Raw genomic sequence first — 16,844 nt, 5'->3', positions numbered from 1 at the left:
GCTGAGTAACTGCAGGCAGAGAGGAAACCTCACTGCTTGCCTTGGCGTGCTCAAAAGGGGGCGGGGCCAGCAACTACTGACCCAGAATCAGCACTTCTCTAACAGGGCTGAAATAGAGGGATATGAGGGACGTCTAAAATGCATGATCTGTTTGGTATTTTGAGCAAAACACAGACATTTTTTATATATTTTTAGATATCTGGGACCCATAATATATGCCTAAAAATAGCATGATAGCAGATCTTTAAATAAGATTATATACATGGATAGTTTTATACAAGAATAATTTTCAGTACAACTAAGGTCAATCTTACAGAGGACAGTTTTCGTCACACAATAACCTCTACAAAAGAAGTCTCTGAAAAATTCCTGTTTAAAAGACCAATCCTGCCTGTTTTTCTCAGCCTTGCCTTTGTCACTGTGTCTCATCTTGACAAGGATCAATGCTACCATATCCCAAATACACTGAGAATTGCCTTGTTGGTCATTTTTAGCAGAGCCTGAAGATAAATGGGCGATCGTTCTATCGCTGATGTCATCTGCAAACATAAATGTATCCTTCAGCGAGTTGCACCGGGAGAGGTTTTGATTGACAGGTGTACCCAGCAGGGGTTTGTCCTGAGGGTTGGAGCTTTAATGTTTTCTCACAATCTAGATTGTTCTTTTTCTCAGGTGTGGGAAAGAGAGTATAGCAGATAAAAGGCAGAGCAAAAGGAGAAGCATCTCCGAATCCCACTTCAACATTTCCTTGACATATTTCTGTAAAAGAGATACCCTCATGTTTGACTCACGATTGTTCATAGTCATCTTCTTTGAAGTGTTTATTTGAAAATCATCACCCTGCAGCTGTCAGAGCTGTGGTTTAAGTGTTTCATGCCTCTATTCAGTCTGGTTATCCAATTACTTAAGTGGATTCTGCTGGTAATCATAAGTCTTGTCCCTAAAATGTAGTTAAAATGAAATATCAGGCAAGGCAATGTTTTTCTCTTTTCAAATCAAACACACTATTAGCCTCTGTCCACAGGCAATATATAACGTCAAATAGTGTTTGTCCTTCCAGTGTCCACAAGGAGACGGCCAATGTTGAAGCCATTGATAAAGGGTCACAAAAGACAACTTTCCCTATTTTCTGCCTTTGCCTTTCCATGCTCCATCAGACTGTTGCTCTCACTGGAGGCCTACCACAGCCCCCATCCATCATCCTCTGCTCGTCTTTGACCGTGATCATCATCCTCTATGTTTTCTTTGGTCTACTGTCCCCAATAGGAGACCCTTCTTCCTATTTCCCACTCTGATCCTCGGCCCTTTTTTGCTTTATTATTTTTTGGTTTTCACCTCGCTTCCTGACTTCTGTCCACTCACTTTTACATGAAGAATCTTCTTGGTGTCACTTATTTTAGCTTAAAATATTTGTATAAATGTATCAGTGCTATAAATAATAAATATTTGCTCTCATAGCGAATATTATTTAGCTTTGAAATTCAGTTTTCCTGATTGAGATTTGCAACTGAAAAACCAAGGGAAAAACAACAACAATACTTGGACTATTAGGATTACATTCATTTTAATTGCATATTTAAATTTAAATGTAATATTTGAATATTGTCCAGCTTTTTCTAATGTAATATGATCATAGAGCGTCCATCGATTATGGAAAATAGGTATGCAAACCATAATTGCATTTTTACTAAAATAGCACCTATGTGGAAAATCCTCATCCTGTCATGGAATTACATTTTCCTTCCTCAAATTGACATTATCGTTTGAATAAATCCCATATGGGCTTCCATAGAATGTAACTCTTGGTGATATAGGAATACTAATTTCCTTAACCTGATTCACATTCATGAACATTTGTGAAGCCTTATTATGTCAGATAATTACCCATTTTACCTTAGAAACTACTTGTAATCATTTCAACAATCAATCAAGTCAATTAAAGTTCAAGGAGGTATAAGTTTTGTTTATATACTCACCAGGCTTGGAATTTCGTCATTTTAGGGTCAAGGCCATTGAGGGAAAAATTAGGATTTGGAGCTTACAAATAAATAACTTCACTTTCTGATAAGAAAAACACACCACTTTTTTAATATCAATAATGTCAAACATTATATCATCTTACAGGCATATGCCTCCTTAGTAATACCCAGTGGCGGCTGGTGGAAAATATTTTTGGTGGGGCTGTTGATATAGTGAGTAAAACAATTCTTTTTGGGAGAAATGACCACTTAAATTAGGACTTCTGGTGATGTAATGACGCGTTTCCACTGCAGCGCGGAGCTCGCTTTAAGCGTACCGAGCCGTGCGGGGCCCGTTTTTGGTTGCATTTCCACTTGGCCTAGTACCGGCTAGCGGGTCCTAATTCACAGTTTTTCTTGCCCCATAAAATCGTGGTTCTAGGGCCAGGAACAACTAGGCTGAGTCGGGGTGAGTATGCTAAACTAGAGAGAGAATCGCTGGCAAGGGGGCTACAACTACAACAAGATGAACATATTTGACCGTGATTTAATTGTAATACACGTTTCAAAATGATGCCGAAGTAACAACATACTGATACCGAATAGTAAAAACCATGAATTAATGCTTTGACAAGCCTGCAGACAGACGGCAGGCAAAAAACCTTTTAAAATGCGTGTTTTCTATATGGAGATTGGCTAAGCTAACGTTGTAAATGCTCCGACCGTCCACACTCACAACAACGGCCTATGCAGACATAAATAAACCAGCGACTGTATTCGCCATGACACAGACAGTCTGTGGTTTGTACTTCTGAACAGATCGTATCTGTCCCCGGCTGTTTGAAGAGCAAGCATGGGAAATAGTCTAGGACCTGGGTTAGATATGTATGCACTTAATTTAGGAGAGAATATCTCAATTGTTCTAGACTAATATGACCCCACTGAACAACTTGGGATGTGTGCCAAAATCTCTATCTGGGACGAAAAGCCCCAAAATTACCACTTTTTTAAATGACCACGCCCCTTTTCATCGGAAGTGCTACTTCCAATATAGCTGTATCTTCTAAACCGTTTGAGCTACAGATTTTCTGAGGTGCTCAAAATGTTCAGAATGGCCATATCTAGGGGGAGGGGGGTATTAGAAATTTCTAATTTGATTGTTTACGAGAACATTCGGTCCACTTATTACCATACAACTACCCAAGTACTGGAAATTGAGTTATCCTCTCATGAATTATGTGCATACATGCCTATCTTAACTTAGGTCTTCTACTAATTAATATAACCATTGAATTATATAAAACTAACTGCTTTTTGTTTATTCATAGCACCAGTGCTAAAAGCTGGAGAGAGTATGAGAGAAAGACTTATCCATCCAGTTTAACAGAGATAATATCTCACTGAAGTACAGCGAAATGGTAAGACAAGCTTTAATTTTTTTATTTACCTACCTCTTCTTTCTGTGGGTATGCCAAGTAGTATATTGTATGGTGATACTGATAACCCATGTCATCAATAATTTTAAACATGTTTCTTTTATTTTCAGGATGTGGTACCGCTCGCTGCTCCTTCTGCTACACCTAAACCGATCAAGCCGATCGATCTCGAGGAGTACATCCTATGCCAGAAGAAGAACCGATCTGAGTACCTCTCTAGTGGTGAAATCGGCAGGGGTTATATTGTTTCGCTTGCCAAACAAACAGAGAGTAATGACACTCGAGCTGCTAGGGTTCTTCGACTGACCGTGCAAGAGCAGGGTATCATGAAATACCACACCTCATCTTGCTACAGAAGTTTTCAAAGGAATATGGCTAAGACTGACAGCATAACCCAACCAATAGAACAATCAGAACCATCTCAGCAGGGGCCTATTAATGATACATCTGAGCGACACAGCAAGCGATTTAAGTCCAGTGTAACTACAAATGTCTGTATCTTTTGTGGTTCGGATTGCAAGACATTTAAACAGAAGAAAATACACACATTGTTCAGAATCTGTGAAAGGCCCATGGCCCAAAAACTACTAAATGCGGCCATGTTGTTCAAGGACCATGTGTACACTGAAACAGCGGCAATGTGTAAGCTAGATGATGTTTTTGCGGCTGATATCCGATATCACGACCAATGTTGTAAAGTCTATTTCAATAAATATCATGCTAAAATTGAGGAAATACTGAAAAACCTCGAAATGGAGGAGTCGGTAACAGCCGGAAACAACTCCTTCAAGGCTAGATTTTTAGCCCTTGGGATTGACTTTAGTAGGTCAGCACACAGTCTGACTTCCATCAGAGACAGGCTAAATGAAGGTTCAGCTGGAATAATGTCAAACAGAACTGTAAAGCAGCTGATCATCGAGATGTATGGAGACGCCGTCTGTTTTACATACCCAAGTAACAAACGAATATCCCAGATGGTACTTTGTACCAACAGTTCTATAGAGGCCTTGGTAGAGTCCCTGCGAGTTTCACCTGTCCAACAGGTTGCAACTGAGCTGGCGCAGGAGCTGACAGGATATAGGTTTGGACTGCAGATGAGCTGTGGGTCCAAGCCCCATTTATAGACGCCACCTCGATTATGAATGCCGAGAATTATGGTTTTGTAAGATTGGGTAGTTCATTAGTCCCTGAGTTTGTGATCTCAAAACCCGAAGGCCTGCCAGATCCCTGCACATGTGGCAAGTGTGCTCGCAATAATGGGTGTCCCTGCAGGATAGCTGGGATCAAGTGTTGCAAGTACTGCAAATGCAAGGGAGGTGATTGTTGTAAAAACCCTATCACTGAATGAGCACTGCTCATCATCCTCATACGGGGACCTGGACTCTGTTGTCTTACTCTTCATGTTCCTCACCCTGGTTTACGTGACACATAAACAGTACTAATGTGGTGTTAAATAAGTATTGTTGGCTGTTGGGTAATTTATTTAAGCTCTCTACATGACACAAATGTTCTAACTTTGCTCTAAGTCTAGAAAGTTTAAATTAATAAATATAATGGCCATTCCAGTGTGTATAGGTAGTTGTATGTAAGTTGACCTATTAACGGTTTTTAGCCATTTCTAGTAAAATATGAACATTTTGAGGACCTCAAAAGCAGTCTTGTTAGTTTATAATTCAATGGTTATATTAATTAGTAGAAGACCTAAGTTAAGATAGGCATGTATGCACATAATTCATGAGAGGATAACTCAATTTCCAGTACTTGGGTAGTTGTATGGTAATAAGTGGACCGAATGTTCTCGTAAAATATCAAATTAGAAATGTCTAATACCCCCCTCCCCTTAGATATGGCCATTCTGAACATTTTGAGCACCTCAGAAAATCTGTAGCTCAAACGGTTTAGAAGATACAGCTATATCGGAAGTAGCACTTCCGATGAAAAGGGGCGTGGTCATTTAAAAAAGGGCGTGGTAATTTTGGGGCTTTTCGTCCCGGATAGAGATTTTGGCACACATCCCAAGATGTTCAGTGGGGTCATATTAGTCTAGAACAATTGAGATATTCTCTCCTAAATTAAGTGCATACATATCTAACCCAGGTCCTCTACTAAAACAAAAGACAGCATTTACCTGTTTGCATCCAGCTAGCCATGCCTTTCTGGTGTACCAGCTACGTGAGAAGCCTCGTTGATACGTTTTGTCTTTTTCACGAGCTTGCTGCGATATATACAAATCGGGTTGGTCCGGTCCAAGGTCTTTAAGCAACAGTTTATCTCCCAAACTTCTCCTTTCGAAAGGATTGGAGATTAGCTCTTGAACGGAATTGGGCGGGGACCGAAGTCCGGAGACTCCACCTGCACATGAAGCCATCCTCATCAACTACTGCCGTACTGCGTCACCCCACCGGATACGAGTCACTAGTGTCCAAACTACTCACATCATCAGATTTGACGAAATTATGTTTCGGCATCATAGTTTACAGATAGCAACAGTCAGCTGCTAGTGGCTGCTGCTGCATTGGTTGAGGGCTCCTTTCTTACCGCCCAGACGAGAGAGGGTAATGACCATAGACTGTATATATAAAGGTAATGACACATGGGCAAGGCCAGGCAGGAAACATGTGACTTATCAGTAACTTTAGACATCGTCGTAACACAATTTTAAACGAGACTTTATTGTCGATTATACATTTGACTGATACCAATTATATAATATTTACCTTCTTTATTAAAAATAAATTACAAAATATTTTTTTAAATATATATTTTTTTTTTATTTTGTATGTGGGAAGAGGTGGGGCGGCGCCCCTATGGGCCTGCCGCCACTGGTAATACCGTATATAAAATGAAAACTCTACTTTGAATAATGTGTGTTTGGTATGTTTTCCATCTACTACTTCTCCCATTCACAAATCCGAAATCGAATCAAAACATTTAAAATTCTATTAATATGTAACAAATATATTCAATTTCAGAGCAGAAGAAACAGCCTTCAAGGGTCAAACTCTGCACATACATCATTCAGCAGTGCACAGTGAAGCTCCAACATTCAACTGTATGAACAAGAAATACTTTGAAATGCAAAAGTCTGTGTGTGTGTTTCTTTAATAAATGTTTTCAACTCGAGTGTCAAATTTGCCTGACGCGTTCTCGTTTTAAAAGGTTTTTCGCCTGCCGTCTTGTCTGTACACTTCTCAAAGCATTAATTCATGATTTTTACTAACTGTTATCAGTATTTTGTTACTTTGGCATCATTTTGAAACGTGTATTACAATTAAATCACGGTAAAATATGTTAATGTTGTTGTAGTTGATTTCTACCACAGTATTTACATGGATATAAGCCTCTCCAGCGCGTCCTGTTTGAATGACAGGAGTAAACACAGCTGACAGCCGCGGTGAAACTCCAGCGATTAGAGCAGTGGTCACCAACCTTTTTAAGCCCAAGATCACTGACCTATTGCAGAATTGAGTGAAAAAGACGGCCCAGACAGTGCTTCCAATTTGAGGCCTTTTATATAGGCTAATTGCATCTGAATTACTGTTACAATGAAGGTTCCATAATCAGCTCACGGCATATAGGCAGGGGTAAAGTGCTATTTTTTATAAGTTGGGGGGGATGCTCCCCCGGGAAGATTTTTTTAAAATATTGAAGTTGAAAGCATCAATCTGGTGCACTTTGAGAGCAACATGAAGAGATCTATGGATAGCCTACATCTCTCAGCACCCATATGAAACAGAACTGTAAACAGATTTTCTTTTTCTTTATGGATATTTTACAAATCACTCCCCTTTTAAACTGTATTCTTGTTTTACTGCCTGTTTTTCATTTATTCTCTTATTGTTTGTATAACTATAATGATCATATGAAGGTGTGCCGCGGAAATAATCTTTTGAATAATGTGTTACAAAACCGTTCTAAACACTCAGTGAGTCCTTTGCTCACCTGAGCCCCTCAGTCTGACAGGGGAGGACTCTCCTCCAGCTTGTTGTGGAAACAGCTCCTTATGTCCGTTAGTGCAGCAAGCTAACCAGATGCTAACATCACGGTCCCCGCTAGCACCGGTCCCTCTCTCTCTCTCTCCCTCTCTATCACACTAAATGCGCTATTGCCACACACACACAGAGCCGAGCTTGAATGACACAAGCACACGTGTATTTCCATGCAACTCTCTGATTGGTCTGGTGACTTGCTTCTGTTGCATTCACTGAACACGGGAAATTGCAGTCCTACCGTCCTCTCTTGTGTCATGATGAGGTTCAATAAAGCACGGTTAATGTATTATATTATTGAGGTGTCTCAAATATACGTCAATCAAGTGGCACCTGCTAACGGGATGGTGGATGATAGGTTTACATCTAAAAACTTATTATTTTTTAGGGCTGTCAGTCGATTAAAATATTTAATCGCGATTAATCGCATGATTGTCCATAGTTAATCGCGATTAATCGCAAATTAATCCCACATTTTTTATCTGTTCTAAATGCACCTTAGAGGAATATTTTGCAAGTTAGTTTTTAATACTGTTATCAACATATGAGTGGACAAATATGCTTTATGCAAATGTTATTATCATTTGAACAATGACAAATATTCTCATGAATATTAAACACAAAAACCTCTGAACATTACAAATATTCGCCTCAATTCAACCTGGAACCTCTCTCATACAATAATACAATACAAATGGTGTGTGTGTGTGTGTGTGTGTGTGTGTGTGTGTGTGTGTGTGTGTGTGTGTGTGTGTGTGTGTGTGTGTGTGTGTGTGTGTGTGTGTGTGTGTGTGTGTGTGTGTGTGTGTGTGTGTGTGTGTATGTGTGTGATGGATCGTTGGAGCTATGTGCAACTCAAGGCATATGCTCGAACGGGAGCTGCCTGGACGCTGCAATCATGTTGCGCACTATCCGTGCTGAGTGTGCTGACTTTTCGTACAATGTCCCACTGTCTGGCTTCCTGCATAAAGTCAAGTGCTCGGCGCAGTTGTGGCGAAATGTCGCTCCTCTGTTTTCATTTAAACAGCTCCTTCTATCCGTTAGCGCAGCTAGCTAGCACCAGATGCTAACAACAACAATGCACGTTAGGTCTCTCTCTCGCTCGCTCGTGCCACATATACACAGACCCTCCCGGTCCTCCCAACAGCCAGTCGGTGCCTGCCGGTGAGCGTGGAAGTGTGGTCTGCCACAAGCGGGCGGCAGGAGCGGGGCTGTCAGCATCAGCTTGTAGAATGTATTTTAAACTCGATGCGCTCTGAAACTACGGGGCGGCCGAGGAAAAAAAAAACACATGCGTTAATCGCGTTAAAATAATTAGTGGCGTTAATTTTTTTTTTGCGTTAACGCGTGCTTGACAGCCCTATTATTTTTATTTTATTTCTCTTTTGTTACTTTTTTTTTTTTTTTTTTAATGGTCCGCGATCTACTCTCGATCGACTGGTTGGCGACCACTGGATTAGAGCAATGTGAACGCAGCATAATGCAGTTCAGAGACCAGACCACTGCTCTGATGCTTTTAAAGCAACTTCGAGATTTTAACAATGTGAGGGGCACAAAGGCCATGGTGGCCGGAGGACGTAGGGGAGAAGGGGGTAAGTTGAGCCAGTGGGTAAATTGAACCATCCCCTGTAACCAGGCAACGCCTTATAGTTGTAATCAAGTGACCAGAAATTATGCAAGCTCCTCCCATTTCTCATTGCCTATGAAAGAGAGATGCTCATTGTGGTCTGGTAAGTAAACATTTTTACAAAAAAAGTTTTTTGCTTGTCAAAATAAATGTTCTAGATGTCAGCTATATCGGCTGTCATGTCAAAAAAAATGTATCCAGGTTTAAACACATGTTGATGTGTTGTTAGCGTATTAAACCATGTGAATCATTAAGCTAAAGATTACTCTGAATGTTAAAGCTAGGCTATTTTTTCTAAAATGGTGGTAAAGTGAACCATGGGCCTAAGTTGAGCCAGTTTTTAAATGGAGAAATTAATGAAAGTAGGCCAAGTTGATAATAAGAGCTCATTGTAGGCTACATTTCAAGTTGAATTTACCCCCCTGACCTTACCCCTACACTGGGGCAAGTTGAGCCACAAGACTTTTTTTTTTTAGAAGTAATATTTTCACTTCCCTTGATCAAATATTAATTATTATCATTGCCATTGATAGGAGACATCCTGAATTATAGGTGTGTGTTTTCATTTTTACTATGTGTCATTTCTCCTTGCTTAGAGGACAGCATAACTAAAAAAATAGCTCAACTTACTCCACTCTCCCCTACAATTATTTTCGGGGCATCACGGCCAGACCAAGGGGCAGCCGTGAAATTCCTACCCTGATACCGATTGGATCTTTTTTCAGTAGGAACCAGTTTTAAGCCAGCTACCTTTGCGTTTAGCTTTCTGGAGAGAACAATCTGTGTCTAATGTCCTGAGATGAGAAGTTCGTCAGTTTAGGGCCCAACCCGAGTTATATTATATATATTGTAATACTGTACATTATGCTGCATTGTGGGAATATTATCCTTAGGCGGGAAATGTATACAGCACTTTAAAACCATACTGTAATACTGTAATACTGTGATGTGTGTCGTAATGGGTCGTCCGTAGGCAGGGCCGGACTGGGACAATAAGTCAGGCCGGGAATTATACACCCCCCCAGGCCACTGGATTTTTTTTTAAATGTTGGACTTAAATGCATCAATCTGGTGCACTTTGAGGGGGAAATAAAGAGAGTACACCCATATGAAACATAACTGTATACATTTCAATAATCATAAAATCATAAGAACATGGCCATAACCAATAACATACCATATCCAATATGAAAACACATTGAAACTTGTTTATGTATTTGTTTTTGATGTATTGTTCATTTATAGTTGTGAGTGTGTCTGTGCTCCTGGACCAGCCTCACCCATCTCCCCCTGCTACTCTTTGAGGCAGCAGCAATGACTAGTTTTAGCTCTCAACAAGTTTTTAAAGTTTACCTTACCTTTTTTCACCTAGTTAACATTTTTTTTTTATTATTCATCCATATTTTACTAATCACTCCCCCTTCAAATGGAGATATGTGTTTACATAAGGTGACCAAACAGTTTAAGACCCACAGAGAACTTAGACTAAGTTAACTATCTAAACACTCAAGATTCCTTTACCTCACCTGAGCTGTAGTATCAGTCTCTCAGTCTGACAGGAGAGGACTCTCCTCCACCTTGTTAGCTCATTATATCCGTTAGCACAGCTAGCTAGCACCAGATGCTAACAACAACAATACACATAACCGGTGTGCGCACTTTCTCTCTCGCTCGCTCGCGCCACACATACACACCCTCCCGAGCTTGAATGAGGGCTTTAGTGTATGATCTGTATGAAAGTGGCCATGTCAGCAGGCCACATCATGTAGACAGCCAGTCACCCTCTGTGAGGCAGAGTCAGACCCACATTTGCGCAGCGTTGCGTTCACAATACATACAAAAAATAAATCCTCAGGCCACTTAACAGGCCAGGCCATCGGGAAACCTCCCGGTCCTCTCGATGGCCAGTCCGTAGGTGTTCGGATCAGGGGGTCACAGGTTCAAACCCCACTGCAGTCAGCATGTCGTTGTGTCCCTGGGCAAGACACTTCTCCCCAAATTGCTCCTGTGGGGATTGTCCACAGTATTGAGTATGTAAGTCGCTTTGGATAAAAGTGTCTAACAAGTAACATGTAATGTAATGTTACTGTACAATGTACAGTAGTGTTGCATGGTGTACCGATACTTGAAAGGTACCGCGATACCTTGCCGTTAAAAACGTTACGATTCCTCCGTTTCATTAGTATTGGTAGGCTACTTTAAGAATGACGGGGAAAAGTACTCCGGTGAGAAAGCGCTGTTTTAATAAGAGCCGTGTGTGTTCAGCGCTCTGCTTCCACTCCCTGCACTGCAGCCGTGCCTGCAGTCCCGCCCCTCTCAAGCACGCTCTAAGTGCCTCCCCTCTCTCGTGCACGCGCTAGCTGCCAGAGCATGTGAGAAAATGAGAAGCATGGCTGCATGTGGGAGTGCAACTGCCGCTGCGCCTCGCAGAAGCAACATTTGAAGTATTTGAGCTATATCTCTGACAGTGAGGGCAAGCCTACGGACACCACGAGGCCTGTCTGTAAGAAATTGATTAATTTTATTTAATACGAATTCTTGTCATTTATTTTATTTATTGTTCTCATTGTTTAAAAGTTTGGGTTATGGTTATGGTTCTGGTGTGAAATAAAGCACAATAATTACATTTAAGACTGTTTCCCTTTTTTTAAGAAAAGTACCGAAAAATAATCGGAATCGCAATTTTTGACTTGGTGTCGGTATCGAAACCAAAATGTTGGTATCGTGACAACACTAATGTACAGTAACATTATAGTATTGCAGAACTATGTACATAGTGCTGCTGCATTGTGGGAATATTATCCTTAGGCGGGAAATGTATACAGCAATTAAAACATTATACTGTAATATTACAGCATTACTGTAAATAGTGCTGTAATGTTACAGTATAATTTTGTTATTACTGTACAATATTTCGGGGTGAAAATATCAGGAGCAAGAAGAGAGAACCGCTGTGACCATTAACAGATTATTTAGGTTTATAAACGTCATTATTGCCGTTTTTTTCCCCCTAAAAGTTCATATTTTATTTCGAGATTGAGTTGCAGTATTACATGGCTAAACAGCTTCAACAGTCAGCGGACCAAATGGAGGAGAGAAATTCAGAATGTCCTCATCCAAATCGAGGAGGAATCCTCCAACCAAGATGTCTCTGCTGGTCATGATGGCACATTTGATGTAAGTGGAGTTATACATTATGATCTTGTGCAATGAAAATGTAATAATTGATGCCTTTCAAATATTACATTGTATTGTACATTAATTTGAACATAGAGAAAGTGTGTGTGTGTGTGTGTGTGTGTGTGTGTGTGTGTGTGTGTGTGTGTGTGTGTGTGTGTGTGTGTGTGTGTGTGTGTGTGTGTGTGTGTGTGTGTGTGTGTGTGTGTGTGTGTGTGTGTGTGTGTATAGGACTGCAACCAAGGATGAAATTGAGGCTCAACTGACCCTACCAGGCACACCAAGGCTCTACATGTTAGGTAAGGATTTGGTTTGACACTTTACTTTTGACATGTAAAGCTGAACATGTATTATAATTCCACATGTGTTGTATGTGTGCTTCATACATGTATGATCACTATAGTATTTAATTGTTCAGTTTTCAATTATATGCTGCCTTTTCCATTTTGTCCACTTCTCTTGCACGGGACCCTTTTACTTTCACATAATTACAGAAGATTTACTGTTGTGATTTGATATTGTGACCTCACTACTTGTGATTTTGTATTTTAATTGGTCTGTTGTATTTGAATCTGTCATGAACTGTTGTATTTATATCTGTCATGAACTGTCCTATTTTACCATGTTTTTCATATTGAACTTAATATTGAAATAAAATCAATATACATATTTTATTTAAATTGTATCCCAGTTTTTGTTTATCGTTTCAGGTAGCACCTATTGCAAATGAGACAAGGATCTAAAATTGGTTAAAGAGAAAACTGCAGTAATATACTGTTTTAATGCATACACTACTGTAAAATTATACTGTATACAGAACAGTAATGTATTGTTATTTCACAATACCAGTATTGTATAATCACAGTAAAATATGAGAGTATGATACCCATGTGCTGCATTATATAAACATATTTTGTTGTGCTTTTTAAGTCTGTTTTATTATTTCAGTCCTTTAACTATACCGTAAGTGTTAATTCATTAGTTTAAAGGGCCCATGTCATGTTTTTCCGGTTATTACCCGTCCCCTTGTGTGTTATGAAGGTTTTTATGCATGTAAACGGTCTGCAGAGTCACAAACCCTCAAAGTACACCCTGTAGCGAGTACAACTCTAACACAGAAAATACCTGTCTATGCTGCCCCATAACGCCTCGTTGGAGATTTCTCATTTTCCATTGATTGCTTCCTGGGTTCTGTGACGTGTGCATACCCAAATCAACAACAAATGACAAATGAGCACCTCACGCACCAGGATCCCTTGGCTAACTAACAGGGAGTCCCCATTGACTTCGAGCTCCCTGAACGCTGGTAATAGACGAGTTGGGATGGCGGAGAAATGCTCTCCGCAGACCCATTCTTACAGCGTTATAAACCTTTTTCTTACTCAATATCAAGCCACACTTATTTTTTTTACTTCGGCTGTGAGTGCTCAGGATGAGTTTAGCTTGTTCTCGCTGTATCGCCGACCCGGAAACCTGTCCGCTCCTCGCAGCAGCGGCGAGCAGCAACGAGCCTCGCAACGAGCCTTGCAACGGAGGAGCTCCAACAAGCCGTTTTGAACAGAGAGTGAATACACATACTACTGTATACAGAGAAACCAATGTGATTTTGGAAAATTGCACAATTTAAATATATTCTAGTAGACCTCAACAATGGAAGTATGATCAGTAGAAATGGCCATGCCATGGGACCTTTAACTTTCAGTTGTAGTATAGCCTACAACGATGGTGCCACAGATGGCTGCTTCTGTGTTTTGGTGCGCTCGGTTTTGTCTTGTTCTGTGCATTAATTCAGTGTTTACATACCGAACTCTTTCACCAGGGAAGAGCTCCTAAACATTAGAGAAACAAATCCAGCAAATTACTTTCCCACTTTTCTCTGTTCTTCCGTGGAATTATTGGACATTCTTGTAAAAGGAGCCCTCACCTGCATCCAAGCAGCGAAACATTCGCACGCCGCTACCCGGAATATTTTTCTCCAACGTGCGTTCCATAAGAAATAAACTGGACAAAAAGGCTGTAAAAGTGCTCATTCCCTTCACCTCCGCCTAACTGTGTGAGTGCGGGTTTTACGCATTGACTTTGATCAAAAGCAAGTACCGGTCAAGCAGGGGCGGATCTACCGGGGTGGCATGGTGTGGCAACTTCCAACCTAAAAATAGCATTGTTTTGAAATAAAAGTTGTGGCTAAACAGACTTTTTAGAAAACTCAATAGCAGAAAAGCGGCTGGTGCTGACAATGTCTCCCCCTCCACCCTGAAGCTCTGTGCTGATCAGCTGTCTCCGGTGTTTACAGACATCTTCAACACCTCACTGGAGACATGCCACATCCCAGCATGCTTCAAAATCTCCAACATCATCCCGGTTCCCAAGAAAACAAGGATCACAGGATTAAATGACTACAGACCCGTCGCCCTGACCTCTGTGGTTATGAAGTCCTTTGAGCGCCTTGTCCTGTCCCACCTAAAATCCATCACAGACCCCCTCCTGGACCCCCTGCAGTTCGCCTACAGAGCCAACAGGTCTGTGGACGACGCTGTCAACATGGCCCTTCACTTCCTCCTCCAGCACCTGGACACAGCAGGAACCTCCGCCAGGATCCTGTTTGTGAAATTCAGCTCCGCCTTCAACACGATCATCCCGGCTCTGCTGCAAGACAAGCTCTCCCAGCTGCACGTGCCCGACTCCACCTGCAGGTGGATCACAGACTTCCTGCCTGACAGGAAGCAGCACGCGAGGCTGGGGAAACACGTCGCTGACCCCCGGACCATCAGCACTGGTTCCCCTCAAGGCTGCATTATTTTCCCTCTGCTCTTCTCCCTGTACACCAACAGCTGCACCTCCAGTCACCAGTCTGTCAAGCTCCTGAAGTTCAGACGACACCAGCCTCATCGGACTCATCTCTGGTGGGGATGAGTCTGCCTACAGGTGGGAGATGGACCATCTGGTGACCTGCTGCAGGGACAACCACCTGGAGCTCAACGCTCTCAAGACAGTGGAGCTGGTTGTGGACTTCAATCAATCAATGTTTATTTATATAGCCCAATATCACAAATGTTACATTTGTCTCAGTGGTCTTCACAGTTTGTACAGAGTATCAGTATGACAATACGACACCCTCTGTCCTTAGACCCTCACATCGTACAAGGAAAAACTTCTGGAGAAAACCCACAGTTTAAAGGGAAAAATGGGAGAAACCTCAGGGAGAGCAACCGAGGAGGGATCCCTCTCCCAGGATGGACAGACGTGCAATAGATGCTGTGTGTAAATCAAAGAGATAATACATTTGCAACATAGGTAGTCCAAATGTTTGGAAATGCATGTGTGTACAATAAGAAGATGAATCCACGGGGATATCCATCCAGGACTTATGATCCAGGACCACAGCCACGACTCAAGATCCAGGGCTCGCGATGCAGGACACAGGACCGCAGGATCATCCATGACTCCGGATCCCAGCGTATATAGACACCAAAAAGAAAGACATTTGGGGAAGCTGGATTAATCGGAACATGAGAGTACACAGGTATAGACAGAGAGAAGGAAGAAGTAAGATGTCCCCCGACAAACTAAGCCTATATCAGCAAAACTAGGGGCTGAATCTAATCAGCCCTAACTATAAGCTTTATCAAAAAGGAAGGTCTTAAGCGCACTCTTAAAAACGGATAGGGTGTCTGCCGCCCGAACACAAACTGGAAGCTGATTCCACAAATGTGGAGCTTGATAAGAAAAGGCTCTGGCTCCCATTGTACTTTTAGAGACTCTAGGAACAACCAACAACCCTGCATTCTTGGAACGCAATGCCCTAGTAGGACAGTAGGGTATAATGAGTTCTTTAAGGTAAGATGACGCCTGCCCATTAAGGGCTTTGTAGCCTTCAGGAGAGAACTTCAGGAAGAACACAGTCCCACCCGCCCCCATCACTCTGTGTGACTCCCCAGTAACTGCTGTGGAGTCTTTCCACTTCCTGGGCACCATCATCGCCCAGGACCTCAAACGGGAGCAGAACATCGGCTCCCTCATCAAAAAAGCCCAGCAGAAGATGTTCTTCCTGAGGCAGCTGAAGAAATTCAACCTGCCAAAGACAATGATGGTGAACTTCTACACCTCCATCATCGAGTCCATCCTCACCTCCTCCATCACTATCTGGTACGCTGCAGCCACAGCCAAGGATAAGGGCAGGCTGCAGCGTGTCATCCGCTCTGCAGAGAAGGTGACCCGCTGTAATCTGCCATCCCTCCATGACCTGCACTCCTCCAGAACCCTGAGGCGGGCAGGGAAGATAGTGGCCGACCCCTGCCACCCTGGACACAAACTGTTCACCCCCCTCCCCTCTGGCAGGAGGCTGCGCTCCATCGGGACCAAAACCTCTCGCCACCTGAACAGTTTATTCCCCTCCGCTACCGGCCTCTTAAACAAGGCCCGGCCCCCCCACTGACACTTTACCTCAGCCATAACGCAGACTCTATGTAGCTCTCTTCTACATTGGCCACATGTCGCGAAAGGAGATTAATCTTAAGCCCCTGTCACACTGTCCCGAAATTGACACCCGATGGACACACGAATATGGAATTGTGAATTTCGCACGAAGATGGCCCCGAACCACACACGAAGGCAACATTTACATTACATTTAAGACATACAACTGCAATGAAAGTAC

The 16,844-nt window shown here is 42.0% G+C and overlaps 1 protein-coding gene across 1 annotated transcript; it reads left to right on the top strand.

Moving 5' to 3' along the window:
- The first annotated feature begins 3,257 nt into the window (after window positions 1-3,257).
- On the top strand, window positions 3,258-5,597 carry LOC117549531. Its single transcript, XM_034221529.1, has 2 exons — window positions 3,258-3,376; window positions 3,505-5,597. The coding sequence occupies exons 1-2, from the start codon at window positions 3,374-3,376 to the stop codon at window positions 4,516-4,518; spliced, it is 1,017 nt and encodes a 338-aa protein (XP_034077420.1). The 5' UTR covers window positions 3,258-3,373; the 3' UTR covers window positions 4,519-5,597.
- The last annotated feature ends 11,247 nt before the right edge of the window (window positions 5,598-16,844 follow it).

This window comes from Gymnodraco acuticeps, unplaced genomic scaffold (genome assembly GCF_902827175.1).
Source record: "Gymnodraco acuticeps unplaced genomic scaffold, fGymAcu1.1, whole genome shotgun sequence".
NCBI lineage: Eukaryota > Metazoa > Chordata > Actinopteri > Perciformes > Bathydraconidae > Gymnodraco > Gymnodraco acuticeps.
The sequence above is the reverse complement of the archived record's forward strand: the minus strand, read 5'-3'. Positions and strand labels throughout refer to the sequence as shown.